Genomic DNA, 21,750 nt, shown 5'->3' on the forward strand with positions numbered 1-21,750 from the left:
GAAAAGGAGACAAGAAGAAAGGGAGGAGAGGGTGATTGAAGCAAAATATAGCTCCCAAGAGCATCTCCTTTAAAATTCTCCCTATATTTCCTCTAAGACACAGGTTTCTTGGAAGTAGAAAAATTTTAATTTTTAATTACTTTCAACTAACAACTATTTCCAGATAATTAATAATTCTGAACAGCAACTATTGACACTGATAATTTGGATGTGAAAAGGAATGAAAAGTTTTCAACGGACACGTTTTCCAAAAGTTGTTTTTTTTCACAAGTTGTTTCTGTTTTAAGAACCTGCCAAAATCTAAGTCAAAAGTAATGCCAGGTAGAGCTGTACATCAAACATAAGAGTGGCTGTAGTGATGAAACCCAAGCCCTTCCAGTTCAACCCCCAGGAGTGGTTGCCAAAAGAAGGTGCACACTCTGCAGGCAAAGTTTAGACACACAGCACTTCCCCCAAGTCAACAACCATTTCCAGCTCCCAGAACTCCTGACTAAGCAGAGATGTCTTATGTGCTCAGTAATCCTCACTGAATTTCTCTTAGACACTTCCAGTTTCCAACTAGCCTTATATAAATGCTTCATTCCCACATCACACCCAGTGAGGAATTCCACAGGTTAACTGCATGTCTCAAGGAGAATCATTTCATTATCCAGGATTTTGGTTAAGAAAATTCAGATTAGGTCAGATTAAAGCACTGGGGCACTGATCTCAATTTAGCATTTCTGCATTATACAAATGAGCAAAGGCTCATATTTAGAAGGATTTGGCTTTAGATGAGACAATTAAGAGGACATTGTGTCTGTTACTCCACAAACAATGTGAGTTGTGTGGCTGGTGCCTCCTCCTGCACACTTTTCAAGTGAGGAGAGAGATTTGGATGCATTGTTCTGCTGGGGCAGCAGCTGAGCTCTCAAGGGACACTGCTGGTTTCATCGTGCTCAGTACCTCAGTACCAGCTCCAGTGAATTTTGGATTGGCCTCTTTCCAGACACATCCTTCTCCAGTTTCAAGACCCACTGCTAGTAGCACTGTCTGGATGGTTTGAAAGCCAGGACACACAGAGAGAAGACAGTCAGTATGAAAGGTGCAATTTTATGTGCTCTCCTCTTGGATTTTCCAAGAGGAAAACCTTTTAACAGAGGGTTAAAAGTGTGTTATCAGAGGGCTAACAACACTTAGGTAATCATCTCTACTCTCCCTTGTGGCTGTTTGGGTACAAACTACACTCATGGTAAGTTTAACTTACCTTTGGCATGCCTGCATGCACATTGGACAAAAGAAACAAGAAATGACAGCTCAGAAAACTATTATACTTTTCAGATAGAGAAATATTATTCATCCAATACCTATTCATATCTAATCTCATCATTCATTTAAACTTGAAGAGAAAGGGAACCTTTTTTCCAAAGGTCTTTTTCTAAACAGACCTGCTAATGTTTAATCCAATTGTCATAGCTTTTTCTTGCTTTTTTTCATTCATTCTTTGCTAAGTGATACCTACTTTTCATTTGACAAGGTGAGCAAGTTAAGGAGAGTGAAAATACAAAGGAACTACATGAGGATATGAAAAATTTAAACACAACATGCCTTAGTTTTCACTGCTTTGTCTTGCCTGGGACTCTGGAGCAACCAAAAAGGCTTAGGATCCCCTCTCCCACACTCCCGTCCCCCCCACCCCTCCCACCCCTCCCCCCCCCAAAAATGAGTGTTTTAGAGTTCTCCCCTAAGAACTACATGAGATGGAATTATCAACTGTTAGTCTATGACATCCCAAAACCTTGAACTGACAGGAACAACAAAAATCAACTAAAAAGAAAAGCTCTACAAGAAGTATTTGTTAAATTGAGAGACTTGAACACTGCTGAGACATTAGCTCTTCTTTTAAGTGATAAAAACGAATCTTGCCATTGGAAATGAGGGGATCTGTGATATATTCCACTTCCCATGGCACAAACAAAAATCATTAACACATCACTGTCTTTGCTCGGTTTCACAATAGAATTCTCTGGTTGTGGGGAATAGTTGTGTCACTTGTTTCTGAAATGTGTTGGATACTGGTGACAGTAAAATATGATCACAGTACATAAGTACTCTTTTGGAAACATTTCCATGTAAGCAGGAAAAGCCACCCAAAAGATGCAGGAGGTTTTTTAGGGCTCAGACAAATCCACTCATGAACACGAAGGGAGGCTGCTGCTCGGGTCACAAGGCAGCCAGGACCTGGAAATAGTGGCATGTGTTCACATGCTGACGTGTGTGATTTTTATGTATCCTTAACACACCAGCAGCCCAAGTTTTAACTTCTGTTCAGATTTACTTAATTAATTTTTCAATTGCCTAAGGATTAGGTGAGTGCCACTGAAATATCCTCTTCATTGCTGGTTCCATGACAGGAAGAAGGATACTGAACATTATTTTTCTTAAGCTGCTTTCCTTACTTGGAAATGCCAATTTTACTCAAAATCTTTATGCTATACTGTAAGATGAATTTAAAGTGTATGACGTGGCAAATAATACAGTTTTTCTCTTCACATTAGATAGTTCTTCCATACTTCGTTCATACCATCCTCATTACTGTCACACGTTTAGGTAATTTTTGTACTATGAAGCAGATATTTTGTAGCTGTATTTTTATACCTAATCAGACACAATATAGAAACATATTTAGATTGTGGACCTCTCCTGCAGAAAAGCATAGGATATTTACGGTTTCAAACCCTGGACAGAACCTAGACCTTTGTCTAGTTTCCACTAGAATTTTCATTAACAAGTTTAAAGCATTACTATCACATCTGGAAATTTCAGAACCGACTCCAAAATTCTATAGTTAGGAACACCTTCTTATCTTTTGGGGTGATTTAATCCAAGTCAGTCTTCTGGATTAACCTGCTTATTTTGTTCAACTGGGAATCTCTCTTCATTTTACTTTTCAGTAAGAAAATTATTATCTCAGGTCAAATCTAAAAGTGCTATGGTTTGTCTGCCCAAAACTAACTCCAAAGCATTTTACAAGAAACGGCCATGCTGCAGTGAAGTAGTATTTACAAACCCAGCCTTCAGTCTTTACTGCACCTGACAGAAACATCACTAATACAAAGTAAAAGGAAAGGGCTGAACCTCCTTCAGGGTGTCAAGAATTCACAATAACTTTTCTTGCTCGTGATTACTGCGCTGCCCGGTGGGAAGGTAATTTGTGGAAGCACATGGATCAGTGTGGCTTTGCTGAAAGAATTCATGTTAGAGTGGGATGTTCTGAGAAAAAGGATATTAAGTTGGCAACCCGCTCACCTGGTATTTTTCCAAAGCAAAACTCTTTGGAGGCTCAGAAAGATCTCTGCATGCTTAACTGTAATTACCATGAAAAAAATCTTTAGCAGTTTAATTGTGTTGTTTTTGCAAACTGACTTATGAAACTTCCCAGTTCCCTGCAGCCATGTCACTGAGTCACCAGTACAACATTTTCAGCAAGAGTCTGTTGTGGAAGCCAGGCTCTTCAGACACTATTTCCTTCTCCAAGTCACTACACAGATTAACAGACTAAAGCAGTTCCTAGGAAACAGATCCTACAGGAACTTTTAACTTTTTTTCAAGCAGTATTTTTAATCCCCTCTACCAGATTTACCAGCAAACCAATGCTCAGCCATTAAAGCGCTGCAGCACTTTCCAGCCAGTGTCTAAAGAAAACAGCTCTTTATCAGAGTGGTTTTCTGTAGTATGTACAAACAGTACAGTGACAAAGCGCCTTACATTGCACAAACACTGAGAGAGCAAAAAGAAAATGAAAACAAGGCATTAAACAAAGAAAGGATGTGTACAATGGAACAGGCACAAGTTACTTCTTTTTTTGTTTTTCTTTTTGTGCTAAAAATAGAACACAATGCTTATTTTTGTGTAGAGACTACTCACCAAAGGCTGAATAAACCAGACATTGAGAATATCAACATCATTAAAGCTCTTTCTAATTTTCAGTTCTTTATGTAGATTCACCCTTTCCTGATATTACTTACTTCAGAAACTAAGTCCTCTGCAAGAGAAAAAAAAAAATACAACAGAAATTCTCTTAAGTGGACATTGTAAGAGAGAAATGATCAGACTTAGTCCTATGAGAGTTAAAAGTGGCCTGAGAGGAAAATGTGCGACACTGAAGCTACGAATTTTATCAACCAAACCTTCTGTAACTTTGAAGCTTTTTCAATTCCAACTCTTGTACAAGGCTGAACAAATTCCTTCACAAATGTTTCCCAGCTATGAAACAACATTGCCTGGAGTTACTTTGAATGAACAATAATTAGCAACAAATATAAAGCAGTGCACATCCAGTGCAGGTCACTTTAGGAGTTTTCTTGCCAGAATTGCCATGCACTTAAACAAACTAAATATGCTGTTTTATCATGTCTTATCATTACACTGAAATTAAACCTTGAATAATGTTTGTAACAAGACTGTTGTGGCAAAAATCTAAATCCAGCATACTTCCACATTAGGGTTCTTAGTATTGTGCATCACAAGATGCTACTACTGCAAATATTTAAACACAGGGATTTCATGTCACAAAATATGTTTGCAGGATAAAGACTCCATTGCAAATGTATCACAAGTTCCTTGTAAACTACCCAAATCTCATTAGGACAACAATATCACAAAACCCCAGGATAGATTTGCAGATACAATACAGAAATGAATAGTCTATGATTTTAGGTATTTTCTAAAAACATCTATAGACATAAGAGTTGTGATGTATAAAAAAAAAAAAGAAAAAGAATAAAAATAAGTTGACTTAGAAGACAAAATACAATCTTTCTGATATTAATGTTTTATTAAGGAACTTTCATGCAAGAAAAATAAGAACTAAAATTTAACTAATTTCAGATCTGTTCCAACATAGATAATTTTAACTTCTCATTGAATAAAATATTTGATTTTCACCTCCAATAATATTTCATGACTTGTTGGGTCTAACTAAAACAAAAGCTTCCTCCCTGACCATTTCAGTGGTGCTGGTGAGCAGCTGTTGCAGATGGAATTGGGGGCACCTAAACCACCAATTTAATCTGAAATGAAACTACCAGTTTTATTTCTCTGATATATTCATTGCCAGATATTTACAGACTTCTTGAAAAGTGCCCACAATATCCCCACATCTTTCTCAGAGATGCACCTGGCAACAAGAGCTATGCACACTACTCTGGATGTGGTTAACAACTGCCTTTACTTACAACTGATATCCTCTCTTCCTACCAAAACCATCTAGCCTAATGCATCTTGGAATTATACTTTCCTTTCTCACAGTCAAATGGTAGCAGTGACTCATGGTCAGTTTTGTTATTGATTACTTCAGTCAAGTTTTTTTATCTTTGTGTCACTTCCAATTTATGAGCCCCATTTATAGACAAATTTCTATCAACTGTATGACCTTGCACTTCAGTAGGAGATTTCTACCTGTTTCTCTTGCTGTATTTTCAAGGTGTCATCTAGCTCTTAACGCTCAATGGTTTGGTCTTCTCAGTATCAGCAAGGGCCTCCCATGTTTTGTCAGTCTTGTACCTTTCCTGCTGCTTCTTTAATGGAAATACTAAAACAAGATTAGCCAAAAAACTGTCCCCAAGGAATTCCATTAATAAAATCTCTGCACTCTGAGTGTTTCCAATGTGAGGAACTGTAACCTCTCTCTTGTCTAGCTCATCACACCTTAACATCTCTTCTACTAAAACCCATTTTTTCTACCTTAAATAATAATTTATTGCATGGGTTTTTTTCAGCTAAATAAATAGTCTGAAGTCTCACTAGAAAGGTTTGCATGTCACAAGTGGCTTTTTGTAAGCTTCTGCTTTATTTTACTCTATTTGTCAGCAGCTGCTCTACATTTATGTTTTTCCTTCTAAACTCATGTCATAAAACCACAGTTCACACTTTCTTACTTAACAGACATTTCTGAAAATGCTGTCCTAAATGCACCAAGCTATTTTACCTAAAAACAAAATCATCAAAAATATTACAGCTAAAAGAGCAATATTTCATCTTTCCTTTTCAGAGAAAAAAAAATTATGATGTGGTCTAATAGTTTTAAGCAGTTGCCCAGGTCTGTAAGCAGTTATAACCCTCAATAAAATGGTTATTTTAGTGTAATGATGCTTGCTCAGCAATTACGAGCAAATGCACATTAGCAGAAATGCTCTGCAGAGTTAAGAGCCTCTGAATGTGCCTGTCTGTGCATGGACTACATGGTGAAGGCACAACACCTGTACTGTGGTTTTACAATCCTTATGCATTCTATAAAGGCCCATAGCAATCAGATCACTATTCCTGTGTAACTGCTATTGTTCACATAGAGGGACTCAGAGGCACATCTGAACCATCTCAGACTTTGAAAGAGATCACTTTTTGACCCAAAATGTACAGCTTAGGCCCACCTGGAGCAGGCAACAATTATACATAGGAAGAGTTCCAAGCTTACTCATTTACTCGGGTTTTTTTTGTTTTGCACTACTAACTTCTCCAGGTTTTCAATTCCTTCCTATTATGACTGTTGTCACAAATTTCATTTCAGAGGCACTGGGATCACAGAGTGAACACACTACGACAAAGAAAGATCAGCAAAACTTAGAAACCAAATTTAGACTCTATACAGATACAACTGAAAGCAGCTGCCAGATTTTTGTTAATCAGTTGGAGACTCTTGACAAATGCAGTTTCAATGCCTCTCTTCCTCTGGTGATGATAGTCCATGGCTGGTCGGTATGAACTCACATTTTATTTTTAATTCAAATTAAATCTGATTTTATTTCCTTCTCATTATGCTACAGAAGTAACATCAGAAGTAAGGTTGTGATACAAAGATGATAGATTTCACTGGTAGCTATCATGGCTAGAAATAATACAAAGTGGATATTCCCGACAGATTCTGAAGGAACAGTCTATGAGCAATTTTTCACATGGGACTCCTGTGCCAAGGATTAAATTCAGCCCTGGTTTAAAGCTAGCAGAGCTTGAACAAGTAGCTGAATTAATGTGCTATGCCCTGGAGAGCTGAATACAGAGTTTCATTTCTCTGATATGTTCCCTGCCAGATATTTACAGACTTCATGAAAAGTGCCCACAATATCCCCACATCTTTCTCAGAGATGCACCTTTAAAAAGAACTTCTTCACAAGCCCCTTCAGTTGAAAGCGAAGCCTTCAACATCAATGAATTATCACTGAACTCCTTCCAGTTAAACCGTAAAAAACCAATTCACCATGAACAAACCTTTCTCAAAAGCATACCAATACTAAGAGTGACTTGTCATCAGCTTCTTGGTTGAAAAAGAAACAAAAGAGAAGGCAGGATAAGAAATTAAGTAAATTTAACAGATCCTTGAATACTCATAGAACCGATGGAATCACATAAGGTGGCACAATGGATCTTTCTTGCACATCTGCAAATATGCAGAGGAGCTGTGAACACCCCCTGTAATGCACAGAAGTCCCTTAGCAAATAAGAGCCAAGCCTCGCAAAGAAAAATCTGTTCAAAACCTACAACCTCTTCAAACCACAGACCTGAAGCTGCTGCCACTGAAGTTCGTCATTCATATTAATGTAATTTGCAGAGGTGTTGGGCTCTTGGAGGAGTGTGTGTGGAAACCCAGACCTGAGACTCCCAAATTCTGTTACACTAGAAGAGATAAGGATATTTTATCAATTTAGGAAATACATACAACTAGAATAACAATTAAATCTGATAGATTAAATAATAATTCTAGTCCATCGAATCAGAAACATGCTTTGATGCAAGAAAATTGTAACCAGGTATTCAAAAAATAATAGCTCAAAAAAAGCTCTCAAAATGGAATGGCTAGAGATGACAAATGCCTGCTGGTCTGCAATCCTCCAGCTTCCCTTCTCCGATTATTTTAATTTATACTTACAGGGATAGCTGCTCTATCAGACTTTTTTTGGGCATTTCTGTCTTTCTTTTTAACCAGTACTACCAGTTATTTCCAGATGAGTTAAGTCTTTGGGGACATCATTTTCACTGATAAGAGTTCATATTACAAAACATACACTATTATACACTTATTATATTGACTCTTAATTTTTTTGGTCCACCAAAACCTGAAGATTCTCATCACTGAAGCAGGCCAAAGCCCTAAAATCCAGTTACCGGCATTAATCCCTTCCTGTTCATATTACATTTTTTTGTTTCCTTATGCTTTTCACAAGAAATATTGCTTTCCCATAACAATGGTTTTCTTATCGTTTGGGGGTTTTCTTCAATTACAACAGGTGGATGGGATATTAGAAAGTTGGATTTGGAAAATGGCAGCAGCTCTGAAGTCTCAGGATAAACAAATGAACGTGATCATTGCAGACTGGATTATACTGGCTCACCAGCACTATCCCATCGCCGTACGGAACACACGCTATGTAGGACAGGAGATAGCACAATTCCTGGAATGGCTGGAGGTAAGAACTCCCAGATCAACACATGTTTCTCTGAAAAAGACCTATTTACTTGTTCTTATACTTCCACAACCTTTCTGAAATACTATGCTTGGTAATGCTTTCATTTCAGTCATTCACATTTCTTTAATGAAGTGCACATTTTTTCTCCCATAAACCTCCATATGATTTCATAAAACTTTAATCATGCAAGAGGAAAAAGCAAGTGGTCTTGTTTATGAAAATATTTTTATATACATTTAGAGGTGAGATGGTTTCCTGCTACTTCGGCTTTTCCATTAGCATGTGTGTAGACAGCTGACACTGTTTCTCATGTAAAAAACAGGCAGACATCATCATTTGTGAATCATTAGTATAGGAAAATGGGCTTATGTTATCTGTGCCCAACTTCTACTTTTAATGCAGAATTCAATCCCGACACCATGTCTGATTTTTGCTGTAATTTCCCAAAGATTAGGATAAAATAATGGCTTAGAGATCCAGAATGTAAAGGGAGACCTTTCAAGAGGACAGACATGCTTCACAAAGCAGATGATATGGAGGCTGCAGTGAGTACAGAGCCACACTAATGCAGTGACTATTTATCAAAACTCTTGCTACATGGGGAGCAGTGGCCATGGCTGGATTGAAAAGGCTGCAGATAAGTCTTCAAGGTATCACTGGTCTCCAGCACTATTTAAGAAAAGGCAGAAAGCAAACAGTAGAATGAGAATCACTCATACAAACCAGAAACTCTAAGCAACTCTTACTGTATCAATCTCTAATACTGAGATACTTAATTTGAACTGAAATTATACTTCTATGCCTGACAATGAATTTTTGAATACATTACTTTAAATATGGTGAGGCCTAAGGTGGAACAGAAATGTACTGCAAGGCTGAAAGGTTTGTAGCAAATACCATTGAAGGTCTAAGCAGGAATGGCAGGGCTAGAGGAAGCTGTCAGATACCACACCCAGTTAGGGACAACAGGCACAAAAGAGAAGACAGGAAAGTCAGAGTCACCATTTTTCATTGCGACATTAGAAGAAACCTTAGCTCTTGGTTAAATACAGTTTAAGTTTCTGGAGCCTAAAGTAATTTTTTGAAGCTGTTTAATTATTGAATGAATCAAATGGTGGACTGTGATCAGTTCCCAGGAGGACATATCACATTGTCAACAATAAAGACATTCTGTGATTTCTCTAGTGTCAACAAACAAATCAAGGCTTGAATAAATGACTCCTTGCTCCAGTATTGTAGGTAGTTTCTCTTGTACGGTGATGTGTTCCAGAATTTAAATATACCATAAAACACCATTGTGTGTGTCCAACCAGTATTGAGAAGCAAAACCCCCTTTGTTCCAACTCCCACAATGATCTTTCTCCTGTGCTTCTGTCTGCTTACAGGCAGATGATTATTTCAAAGATTCCCCATGGATGTAACAAAAACTGCAGTGCTGCACAACATTTTAAAAAACAATAAGTAAATATTAGTGCTCTTGGTCCAAGAATTAATAGGGCATGATCAGTAATAGCCTCAATAGCCTCCATTTCAGCATCACCTGACAAGAAAATTGGTCAGATCTTGTGATTTCTAAGAGCTGTCTCTCTCAAAAGAAGTCTGCCAAGTTTCACCTTATCTTCCGAAGAGATGGATGTTGAGACTGCACAGCCATTCCACTGGGACAGGCAACATCCACAAAGAAATTAAAAGTGAGGCTTGCCTTTCCTGCAAGCAAAATATGCCACATTTTTCTTTTCAAGTCAGAAAAATTTTGAGCCCTGCAGCTCAGGTGAAATGCTTAACATGTACCTAGCATTGATTAGATAGAAAGAAGGGCAATTCTGCTTCAATAGGTTTGTTACAAATCAGATACACATCTTTGTACAAGAAATATCACTGCTGTATCGTTCACTGCTGTGTCGTTTAACATGTCTGATCAATATTTTGATCCCTTTAGTCTGGCTTATGCTGGTATCTCAGGCAAAAAAACCCCAAGGCACTTTTTATAGAAGATTGTTTTACCCTGAAGTTAAAGAACAGATATCCATTTTATAATCACAGGAAATCCAAATGCTGCAGACAAAAGATAATGAACATCTGCATCACTTGCAACAAACAACATCAAAAATCCCATTATCTGTGTGGATGGTTTTCCTGTGCACAGAAGATAAGGAGCAGTGGCCAAATGTGGGGCATTTTCCTGCTGCATGAAAAAGAAGCAAGGAATAACACTCAGCCAATAGAAATGTACTCAGTGATTCATGCACCTCATTTGACCACCATCAACATACAAATTTCTTGTGTTATAATTCAGACTATTCCTAGCTTGTAATTAATATTTCACTGTTTACTTTTCACATTTCTTCATTTAAATCAAGCTGCCACTATCTTCCAGGAATCCATTCAGTTTTCCAGAAGCAATGCTCATCTAATTGGGTACAGCCTAGGAGCTCATGTTTCAGGATTTGCTGGAAGTTTTATCAGTGGTACAAAAAAGATTGGAAGAATTACAGGTAAAAGACTTACACCTTTAAGAAAAAAACCAGCCAACTGAATCAAGTTATGAAGATATTTGACATATCAATGTTGTATTGACAATTAGCTGTCGAATAGCAATATTCAGCACAGTTTAGAAGTCTCATCTCATTGGTTTAGAAATTAGATTTAGAAAACTTAGGAGTGAGGCAAATATGCATGGCTGTGCTTTGAAGTCACAATTCTGATCTTGGATTCATTGCCACATACCACAGCCTCTTACACAGCTCTTGTGGCAGTGCCTGCATGCCAAGAAGCTGATTTTACAAATGTGTCATGATATTACACCAGTGTAAGCACTGAAGGACTTCAGGTCCCTGGTGCTGCTTGTTCAAACCTTACTAGTACATAAAACCTTGATAATAGATAAGAAAAAACCTCAGAACACATTATTTATTGTAACAGCTATATGCATCCTTCAGCAAAAGTCATTCAGACTTGTAACAATAAGCTCCAAAAAAATGATAGTGATAAAAGTTATTAAAGCTAAAAAGAAATATATGCCTTCAGGGGCACTTCCCTACTCATGGTCTGTGTTACTAGTCTTGTCTGGTTACATCTATGCAACTATATGATTCCATAATACCAACTGAAGAATATCAAGTTTGGAAGCTTGTCCTCAAAGCTGAATGCAGCTTTAAACTAAACACAAAGTTCTCTTCCTAAATCAATTCCCAACCAAGAAGAGCACCATGCAAAAAAGTCCAGAAAACAAAAATCAGCAAGACTCCCTAAGTGGAGTATTATTTTTCTGAATACTGTAATAATCTCCCTTGAAGATTTTTCAAGTTGAAGAATTATTATAAATAAAATCTAGCCCTTTTAAGCAATAAGTGGAGCTTTATAAAGTTTCAGGTCCCAAATGTGGGTTAAAAGTCAGCCTTGCTGTGGGTCTGGTATCTTCCAAAGGGCCTGAAACACATGACCTCTAGAGTTTGAAAGAACAAAATTACGTAAAGGTCCCTCAAGTGACACTGGCAGCAAGCACAGTTTGACAAACACATCTGTCTCTGGGCCTGTGTCCTTGTGCAGGTCCCAGTTACTGTTTGTTACAGTGCCCGTGTTTGCTTTAGGTGTAACCACCCTCTGCAGGACAAGCATTCTTATTGTTTCCATCAGAGAAAGACCTTGTAAAGTACCAGTGCTGCCTATTTTCAGACATTTATCACAGATTTACAGCAGCAGAACAGTCCTTCTGCAGTATATGACAATGGGATTATTTGCATTTATTGCAGGCCTTGACCCCGCTGGTCCCTTGTTTGAAGGAATGTCACCAACAGACCGTTTATCTCCAGATGATGCAAACTTTGTAGATGCAATTCATACCTTCACTAAACAGCACATGGGCCTCAGTGTCGGCATCAAGCAGCCTGTGGCTCATTTTGACTTTTATCCCAATGGAGGCACCTTCCAGCCTGGCTGTCACATCCTACATGTGTACAACCACATTGCAGAATTTGGGATCACTGGTAAGAACCAATGGCACAGAGTGGGAGGCAGCGGGGCAGCTGTACTGACTCTCTCTGAGAAACTACATAACTGTGGTCTTAAACAGCACCTAAGTATTATTATTATCACCCCTTATATGCAAGGTATTTTCTTGTTTAGAGATCAGTTATCTGATTTTTACGTGTCTTGAGTTCATATTGGTTTTATTGACTCCAGTAAGGAATTGAGCTGCCCAGCACTCCTGAAAATGAGGCCACGAGCATCCTGCTGTCAAGCACCTCTGAATAATTTAATGGTATTTGTTTCAGCAGTAGGGAAGATGAGAAATTTTTCTGCACAATTATTCTAATTAAGCCAGATTTTTCTAGTGTGCCATTAATTATTTCAAATCAAATAAAACACAGGTCTGTACTACTCACCTCCATAGTTCACCTTTCCCCAACTCCATCTCCTTCAGAGGAACAGATCACACTCTCTCTAGGACCTGATGGCCAGTGTTCCAGGCCAGCTTTTATTTATAGAAGCTTATTTCCAATGTACCTAAACATAAACATATAGAGAAACTGATGCAACATACTGAAAAAGGTCCTGATGTGCAGTGACAACCAGAAGTGCTCACTGAAAACCCCCAAAAGAGCCCTGCTCACCCAGCACATGGCATTGCAGAAGTATTTCTCAACTGTCACCACACAATGCCTAAATCTGGGCCTTACTTGTTAGAAAATAAATTGTGACAAATGTGAAACCAAGCATCTGCTCAAAAGCTTATCAGTGGACATATAAAACAGCCCATCGTGATACATCCTGATTGCACAGAATAATTTTTGTAATTTGATGACACCTAAAGAACAAAAGATACTTCTCATAATAGCAGGCCTATTCAATATTTTTATTGCGTTTAATAAAATTTTTCTCCTTTTTTCCAAGTAGTAACTGCAAGAAAAATTCAATTCAGCCTAAGAGTTTGTCAGGGTAATAGGGACAAAATATGATATTGCTGCCTAAGCATCCAAAATCCAACAGCGTTCAACAATTCAGAATGAGACTGCTGTCTTTAATGTGGCATGATCTGAAAGACTGCCTATCAACTCAGATTTATTTTCTATTGACCAAGGCAGCCAGAACAATGAAATCAAGGTTCATATTTACAGTCCGATACAGTCAGGCTAGAGAAGTTTAAGCAGAAAATTATTCAAGTTTATTATCATGGAGTTCAGCCATTCTATATTTCAATGATCCTATGATGTGTGATTTCTGAGGCAAAACCACAATGCAAAGGGTAGTAAAGGGTTGTGGGGGGGAAACAATGACATATGTTTCTAGTTGGCTACGGTACTCCTCTGCAGCTGAAATGGTAAAAAGAAACAAGGGCATGTAAAATTTTGTTGTTGCATTTTTTCAGGCATCACTCAAACTGTGAAATGTGCCCATGAGAGGTCAGTTCATTTATTCATCGACTCTCTGCTGCACGTGGACAAGCAAAGCACAGCTTATTGGTGCAATGACATCAACACTTTCAACAAAGGACTGTGCCTCAGCTGTAGGAATAACCGGTGCAACACCCTGGGCTACAACATCAGGGAGGAAAGGCTGCCCAAAAGCAGACGACTCTTTCTGAAAACAAGAGCACATATGCCCTTCAAAGGTTTGTGGGAATACTTTTTACAGTGTCCAGATTGATCACAAAGTGGAAGACTGAGCCTAAGCTTCATGATTCTATTTTACTCATTCATTAAAGCTTTTAAAATCTGTGAGAATAATCAATTTGCTGAGACAACTGAGAATCCCAGTAGGCCATCTTGATGCCCTTTCATCAAGATCCTGGCTCTCATATTTCTGTGGGAAAAAGCACACTGCATGCTTGCCCCAGGCTAGCTGTGGAGCTGAGGGCTCGCAGATGCATGGGGTCCTGATCTGCAGGATTTTCCTACAACCGGACTGTGCAGGTTTGTTGTAACATATCCAGGCATACAGCCAACCCCAAAAAAGCAGCACAATTACTCTGGGAGGCCTGTTCCGAAACATCCTGTTCCGAATTTGCCCATATTTTTTCTTCAATTAGACTATGAGACGACATACAAATTACTACTTTTCAAACAATGGACAGACAACAGAATAGCATGGACTTTTACAGGGCTGAACTGTAGCACTAAAATTAAGACCGGCACTCAGGCTTTAGCTCTACTACATTACTTTATCGAGTCACCATGGATTTTTTGGCTGTATGACCAGACATAGGGGCCACAGCCTGACAGGGGGCGCAGGGCCTTCCTGCCACTCTCCATTGCACCCAGTTGCCAGAGCCCACTGCTGCTGTTGAGCAGACATTCCCTTGCCAGTGGCAAGGTTTACGTACATTTTACAGTGAGAACAAGCAGGACTTTGCGGGACAGTTCTCTTCCGAGGGGCTCCTGCAGGGGCTCCTGGCGCCCGGCGCTGCTCCTCACCACCTCCTTCCCCGGCTGCCATGAGGCGTGTGGGGAGCAGCGGCGCGGGCGGCCGGGCAGGGCTCGCACACACGGAGGAGGCTCCCCTCAGGCTGAGGCGCTGCCTGTCCCCGGCACGTCCCCGGCACAGCCCCGGCACTGGCCCCGGCCAAAGGAGTCCCGCACCCCCGCACCTGCTGCCGGGGCTGTGCCGCGCCGGAGCCTCCGTCCTGCTGGAGGGGTCTGTCCCCGCCTGCCCCTCGCCCTGGGCTCTGGGGCTGGGGAGCACTTCGAATATTGACACTGCACCCCGGCATGAACGCTGAAGGGATGAGGAGAAACGCTTTAAAAGGCTGCTTGCATTATACGGCTTGTCTCCCCACAGTGCCCAGTTACTCAGCTGCATTATCATAGATTAAAAAAACCAAACCAAAACTCAACAAAAATTCTGGTACTTTTAAAATAATTTTGGAAGTCTTCCACTAGCACAGCTGTGAAACATTCAGTGATGACTCCAGAGGGATCTGCATAGCCCTGACTGATACTCAGAGCAGCTGAACCTGCTGAATCTCTTCTTAATACTGTTTAAAATGGCACAGGAAGAAACTTGAGGTAGATTTAAAAACTCCAGAGGCTATGTCTAGTTCCTGATGTTATCTTTCTCCAGTACAGTCAGGGTCAGGTCCTTGTCAGAATCAGGGGCTGACAGGTTCTGGGGATGCATTGCCTGCTGCTCCCACTCCTGGGCACAAGGATGTGATCCCTGTGTTGCATTCTTCTCTGGACACGGAGCTAGTTTCAGTTTGGGGTAAAATATCTGTGTCCTGTTGTCTTTGATTTCAATTAACATGTTTAATTTTTATGCTTAGAACTGGTTTTGCATAAAAAACCATCCTTGGCACATATGTGGATAGAAGTATCCCAGACAATGATCTCCTTTCACAAAAGTTCCCAAACAAAGTGGCTTACAAAGTCATCTTTGTAATGCTTTTTAAAAAAATGTTTGAAGATCATGTGAGAAGCACAAACAGAAGAAATTTGAGAAATCCAACATTACACTTCACAATTCTCTGTGTCTTCACAAAATCTGATGTTTCATTTTCAACTTAATGACATTACATTCTGGAGCATACATTAATCCAGCTCAAACAAAGCCCTCAGTTCTTACAAAGAAGTTAATATTTATAATAAAGCTGTGATGGGACCCTGAGTTTTTTCCTTGAAGTGAGCACCATAATCACAGCAAAAGCTTAGGCTGTGTCTGATCATATACTGAACAGTTGTTACATGGACAGAAAACCTAGAGAAAGATTCATAATAAAAGTGATCTGTAAACGACCCTCTCTGCCTTTGTCCTCATCAGGTTTGCAGCATAGAATCAGCCATTTTGTTTTCTACTGAGTGACATGTTTTCAAAAGAAAATACATTGTTCACTAACATACAACGACTATAAAACGACAAAAAGATACTGTTTTTCCAGAAAATACCTTTCATTGTGAACACTCTGAGCTGCACAAAAAACCCCCCCAAAACTATCTGTGCATATACATGAAAACATGATCCTGTTAGCAGTATGTAGTGAAGAATGAAGTGGGTAAAGAGGTTCTACTCAAAAACTAGTGTGAAACAATGTTCCTTCACACATAAATCTATCAGTTTTGTCTAGAAGGTGGCTGGAAGAATGACCAAATAGAAGAGTTTTGGACATTCAAATATAGCTGACAGTATCTGTATGCACATACTTTAAATGTGTGTTGCTGGGGGTTTTTTTTCATAATTTACAAAATATCAAACTGATGACTTCTTAGGCATTTTTCATGCTGACAATACTCGGTTCAGGCTTTCCTAAACAGTGTTGTTCTAGAAACTCACCAGACCTTGAAGCATTAATGACATTGTTAACAGATGTGTGTTAAGCACAACGTATCATTATGCAGTCAAGGAAAGTTTGTGAGTCATCTGTTTTGCAGGGCAATTTTCCAGTTGATCAGAGAAACAGCCTGACCACACTGCATAAGGTCTTTGATCTGTATCGTACATCTCTAGTCATGCCCAGTCACAAGGATTTGTCTGGTCACTAGACAGAAGGCTTGCCAGAAATTCTGACAATTAAACTTCAGAAAAGCTGAAATATTTGCCATGGAAGAATGTTTTATCCCAAAAAGAAACTCAACACTGATTACCTTTCTCTCCATCCTTTAAAGCAACAGGGCCTCAAACTCTAACAGACTACACAGCACAACAAGAACCAGAAAAAATGATAATGTTTTAATTTCAACAAATTACTTTGAAAGCTAAAATGGAATAACCATCAACTTTCTGCTCTGAAAGGCAAACTTCTTTTGCCTAAGAAATCTGTTGATGCATTGACCATTCATTTTGTCACTTTTTGCAAATTCTTCCTTTCTACAGTGTATCACTATCAGTTCAAGATCCACATCATCAATGAAATCCAAGGCAAGCCAATAGACCCAACTTTCACCATGTCTCTGGCAGGGACTAAGAAGGATGCTAAAAACCTGCACATCCCACTGTGAGTATTGTATCACGTCATTGTGCAAGTGACTAAAGATGCCAGTCTTTAATATCATATCACATTGATAATCATGCTTTGAGTGAAATGATTTAGCTATACAGCTAAGTGAACATGAACTGGGAATTGTCCTCTCTTCAGTCATACTCCCTGAAAGTCCCAAGTTCTTATAATGGTCATACAGTTTGTGCAGAAAAAAATCATTATAAAACAAACAGTAAATTTGGAATTTTTTCTGTCTGCTTACTTTGGTCCATCCCATTGCTAAGACAGAGAGGTGTCATCAATTAAAACACAAATGAAAAAATCAGCTGTAATTGAGATAAAGAATTTGGGGTATTTATCATGATGAATACTAACTGTATTGATGAAAGCAAAGGCAGCAGTGTGGGTCAGCATTTGCTCTAGCAGGAAAAAGTCATAACATAGATGCTATTATGGGACGCCTCTTCTTTTGCTGTCAGAAACCACCACTGCTTCATCAGCTGTTCAAGCTTCTCCCACTTCTGCTTCTTTCCTAGCACATTGTCATATTTCACCACTTTTTTGCACCTGGAGGAAGGACATCCTCGAGACATTAATGTTTTGTCCTGGAGAAGGAAACATAGCTCTTTCTCTGGTTTTAAGGGGAAAAAATCCTATTTTTTTTCACTTTAATTCATGATAATTAAGACAGCATTACTCTTATCTTGCTTTCTGTAGAGTTGAAGGTATTACTGGCAATAAAACCTACTCCTTTCTCATCACCCTGGACACTGATATCGGTGACCTAATAATGATCAAGTTCAAGTGGGAAGGAACTCCAGTTTGGGAAAATATCTGGGACACATTTCAAACCATAATACCATGGACAAAAGGCACCCGTCGACCAGGACTTATAGTGAAGGCAATAAGAGTGAAAGCAGGGGAAACACAGCAAAAGTAAGTGTAATGAGAACACTCAACACCACAGGTGTTTGGCACACAGGTTATTCCAGTTCAAATACAAGCATCCAAGTCCCAGCAGTCACACCAATAAATTTCAATGAAACAAGATACTATGCAAGATAAATATTGATTCCAACATTAACATCATGAAATATTCAGATTCCTACTTACAAAAAATATGCCAAATCTTAATTATTTGACTATCAATACCTACTTTCTAGAGAAACTCAGCATCACCATTCTTGAAAATACTCATTAGAAGGATCATGTGCTGTACTACACAGTCCTCTGATTCTTTTTGGTGTTTTTTCCCGTTTATTGCTTTGAAACTGGATCACCAAGTCTGAGCAGCTTTGTTCTCTACATACCGCAATGCTAACAACACATTTGAAACTGCCTACTCATACAGAGAAATTTCAGCCAGATTCCCACTGCTTTAATCCTTTGAGAAATTTTAACTGAGAAGTTTAATTAAGGTTAATGAGAAAAGCACACCTTACCTTGTAATTGAGGTTTAGTCTTAGAAGGCAATTTTCTCTTGGTACACTCCCTTTCTTACCACCACAACTAGTGCAGACTTCCTGTGGAACAACTCTTATTGGCAGAGCTGCATCTCCTTAATATTGACACAAAAACGAAATTAGACAATTTAAAGAGACATTTCATAAAACAATCTGTGTGTGCTGAGGGGCAGAGGAAGGATCATATTCTCTTAGGTTTAATCCTCCTGAAAATGCATTTTGGAGGTATTTTCCTTACCTGGCATTTGGCACGTGCTCCTGCCATTAAAATAAAATGAGTTTCTATAACATCTGCTATTTTAAAAGCCACGATCCAAAATCAATACTGACCTAGCTGGCAAAGAAAATTAAAGCAAAGCATACATTGCAAACTAGGGAGCTATGTTTAGGTACAGGTTCCTGTACTTTGACAAAAAAGGTATGAAGGTGAGAAGTCATTTTCCTAACCAGGAAGCTCACAGTGCAGCTGTGCCAGTAACCAAGCCAATTACTGCTGATGTACTACTTACATTACCTAGGAAATTATTAAGTGAGGGGGGTACTTATTATACTGACAAAAAATTATATTGGTATCTTCAGGTACTTAATGTTCCTTAGAAGTTTTTTTTTACTGCAAGTGGAAGCAGTCTGTGCCAAGCTTTTAGTGGACACGATTATGTGCTGGGTTTTGTTCTTTGCTGGGCAGTGACGTTCAGATACCACTCAAATACTGCCTTAATGTTTAGGGGGGGAATGAAAGATTATTAGGTGGTTCTAAAAGGAGAAACAAAGGACATTCAAGGAAAAGTATTTTCTTCAAAGAAAAAAGGTCTGTCTGCCTTCCTGAGAAGACCAAACATAGTGTATTGCAGAATTAGAAATTTTGGAAATTCAGTAGTTAAAAAAGGTAGTAAACACAAAATATATTTTGACTTCTCTTGTGCTTTGAACAACTGACAATATTTTATCTCCAGGCATCTCTACCTCTTGATGTTTGCGATCTTTGTACACATGATGAAAACTCCTTTGTTAGATTATCTAATGGCAAACACTTGAGATATAGCAGCATAAACTTAAAAAGCAGTTAACGAACAGACCATTATGAGCAATAAAATACCAGATTCCAACATATTTGGGTTCAAATATTTCTGTAGCATATGTAGTTGCTGATGTTAGCATCCTACACAGCTGATTTTTAGCAACCTCCCAGCTAAATACCAGTGACCCAGAGCCCAAATAGTGCAGTTGTAGTGGTAACAGAGTTGAAACAATGTCAGTGCCCCACAGCAATAAAGCCCAGGTGACTGTGAGGGTGTACTGTGGAGATCATGCCCAGTTGACAGCAGGGAGACAGAGGCACAATGCACTCAGTACCCAGGAGCTGCCTGCTCCTCTTCTCCTCTGTACCTATGGTCTGGCAGGCAGATACATCTCTTTCCTCACAAGCCTATAAAAACAGTAAGATACCTTCCTGTAAAAGACAGGATAAAGAACTGGCTAAAGAACGGGAGATTCCGGCTAACATTATGCTTTCTAACCAATATCATACTCACATGCTGTCTTTTCTTTCCAGAAAAACATTTTGCCCCCAAAACATTGACAACATTCACCTTCATCCATCCCAAGAGAAGACATTTGTGAGCTGTGAAGATCGCTTCCAGAAGCAAAACAGAAAATGAGCAAGAAAACAAAAAGACAACTCCTCTCCAAAATATTCAAAATATGATACATCTAGTAAAATGTTTTAAAAATTCACAGCTACATCAAATATCCTAGCAGTTTCAGAGATGGTGAAAAAATACATTGAGGTATTCAGGTTTTGTGATCCGACAGTAAGCTGAAATACACACTTTGTTCATCTAGGAGCATACTCTGAAAATTATCAACAAGCAGCTTCATCAAGGCAACTGTCAATTTTCAACTGTTAAAGTCTGAAAAAAACATCTGCTTGCCAGAAGTAAAAATATTATTTAACAAAATCATTGCTGTAAGCCTTTGAAAAAGTTAATTTTGTTGGATTTAAGGGAAAAAAATAAACTCAGTTTCCCAGTAAATACTTTGAAATATTAATAGCTGCTACTATCAGTTAAAGCTTTCCTAAATTATTTCCTAATGAAGGGGGAGTTCAATAGTTCATAAAAGAAAATACTACCAAATAGATATAAAAATAAAAAATGCTTGAGCCATAACAACCATATGAAAACCCCAATAATAGTATCATCTAACAATTCTGTAATAAGCTTTGTTCTCTTTGAAAATGTTTTGCTATTTAACTACTTTAATTAAAAAACTGATTTAAATTACTAGCAATTTAATTATTTGAATGATGCGTCATATATTACACAAAATTCTAGCACAACTAAGTTCAGTTAATTTTTTGCATTTAAATCATATTTATCTGTTCAAGTAAGATCTGAGATTTTTAGATTCTAAACCTCTGTATACCAGATTTTGGCATGACTTGAAACTGCCAGAATAAATGAAAATGGTGAAATCTTCAAACAGCTTCAGAGCATAAAACCAAACTTTATAAGGTCAAACATACACAATTCCATTGTTTCCTATGTCAGAAAATATACAACAAAAAGAAACATTACTGTCTCAGATTGTTTTTATTCTATGGTTTGTGCATACTGAAACAGAAATCAATATATATGTATTCATTTGTCACTTTAATGCTAAGCACAAGATTCATTAAAAATTAAGTGTCTTGAACTCTGAATTTTGAATGTAATTTGTGTTCAATATTCTCTAAATGGTAAAAACATGTGCAAGAAAGCACTAAGACCTGGAGCAAAGCATATTTTTTCATAGCAAGATATTGCAGGGAATTTTGAATCAAAATATCTGGATGTTATCAGGAATAAAATAGGATTTATTTAGACAGCCCAACAAACGAACAAGTTGAGCAGATCCTGCAAGCAGTGAACAGTAATCAGATGTTGAATGCAGGCA

The 21,750-nt window shown here is 38.5% G+C and overlaps 1 protein-coding gene across 2 annotated transcripts in view; it reads left to right on the forward strand.

Annotated features, from left to right (window-relative positions):
- Positions 1-21,517, forward strand: part of LIPC (lipase C, hepatic type) — a 59,370-nt gene extending 37,853 nt beyond the window's left edge. For both annotated transcript variants that reach the window (XM_010390834.4, XM_019280777.3), the window contains 8 exons: positions 6,548-6,735; positions 8,263-8,442; positions 10,820-10,937; positions 12,195-12,428; positions 13,811-14,053; positions 17,248-17,368; positions 18,071-18,289; positions 20,369-21,517. In XM_010390834.4, coding sequence (XP_010389136.1) covers positions 6,548-6,735; positions 8,263-8,442; positions 10,820-10,937; positions 12,195-12,428; positions 13,811-14,053; positions 17,248-17,368; positions 18,071-18,289; positions 20,369-20,474 — 1,409 coding nt within the window. In that variant the 3' untranslated portion in view covers positions 20,475-21,517. The remainder of the gene's footprint in view (positions 1-6,547; positions 6,736-8,262; positions 8,443-10,819; positions 10,938-12,194; positions 12,429-13,810; positions 14,054-17,247; positions 17,369-18,070; positions 18,290-20,368) is intronic.
- Positions 21,518-21,750: the final 233 nt, after the last annotated feature.

This window comes from Corvus cornix, chromosome 10 (assembly GCF_000738735.6).
Source record: "Corvus cornix cornix isolate S_Up_H32 chromosome 10, ASM73873v5, whole genome shotgun sequence".
Classification (NCBI taxonomy): Eukaryota; Metazoa; Chordata; class Aves; order Passeriformes; family Corvidae; genus Corvus; species Corvus cornix.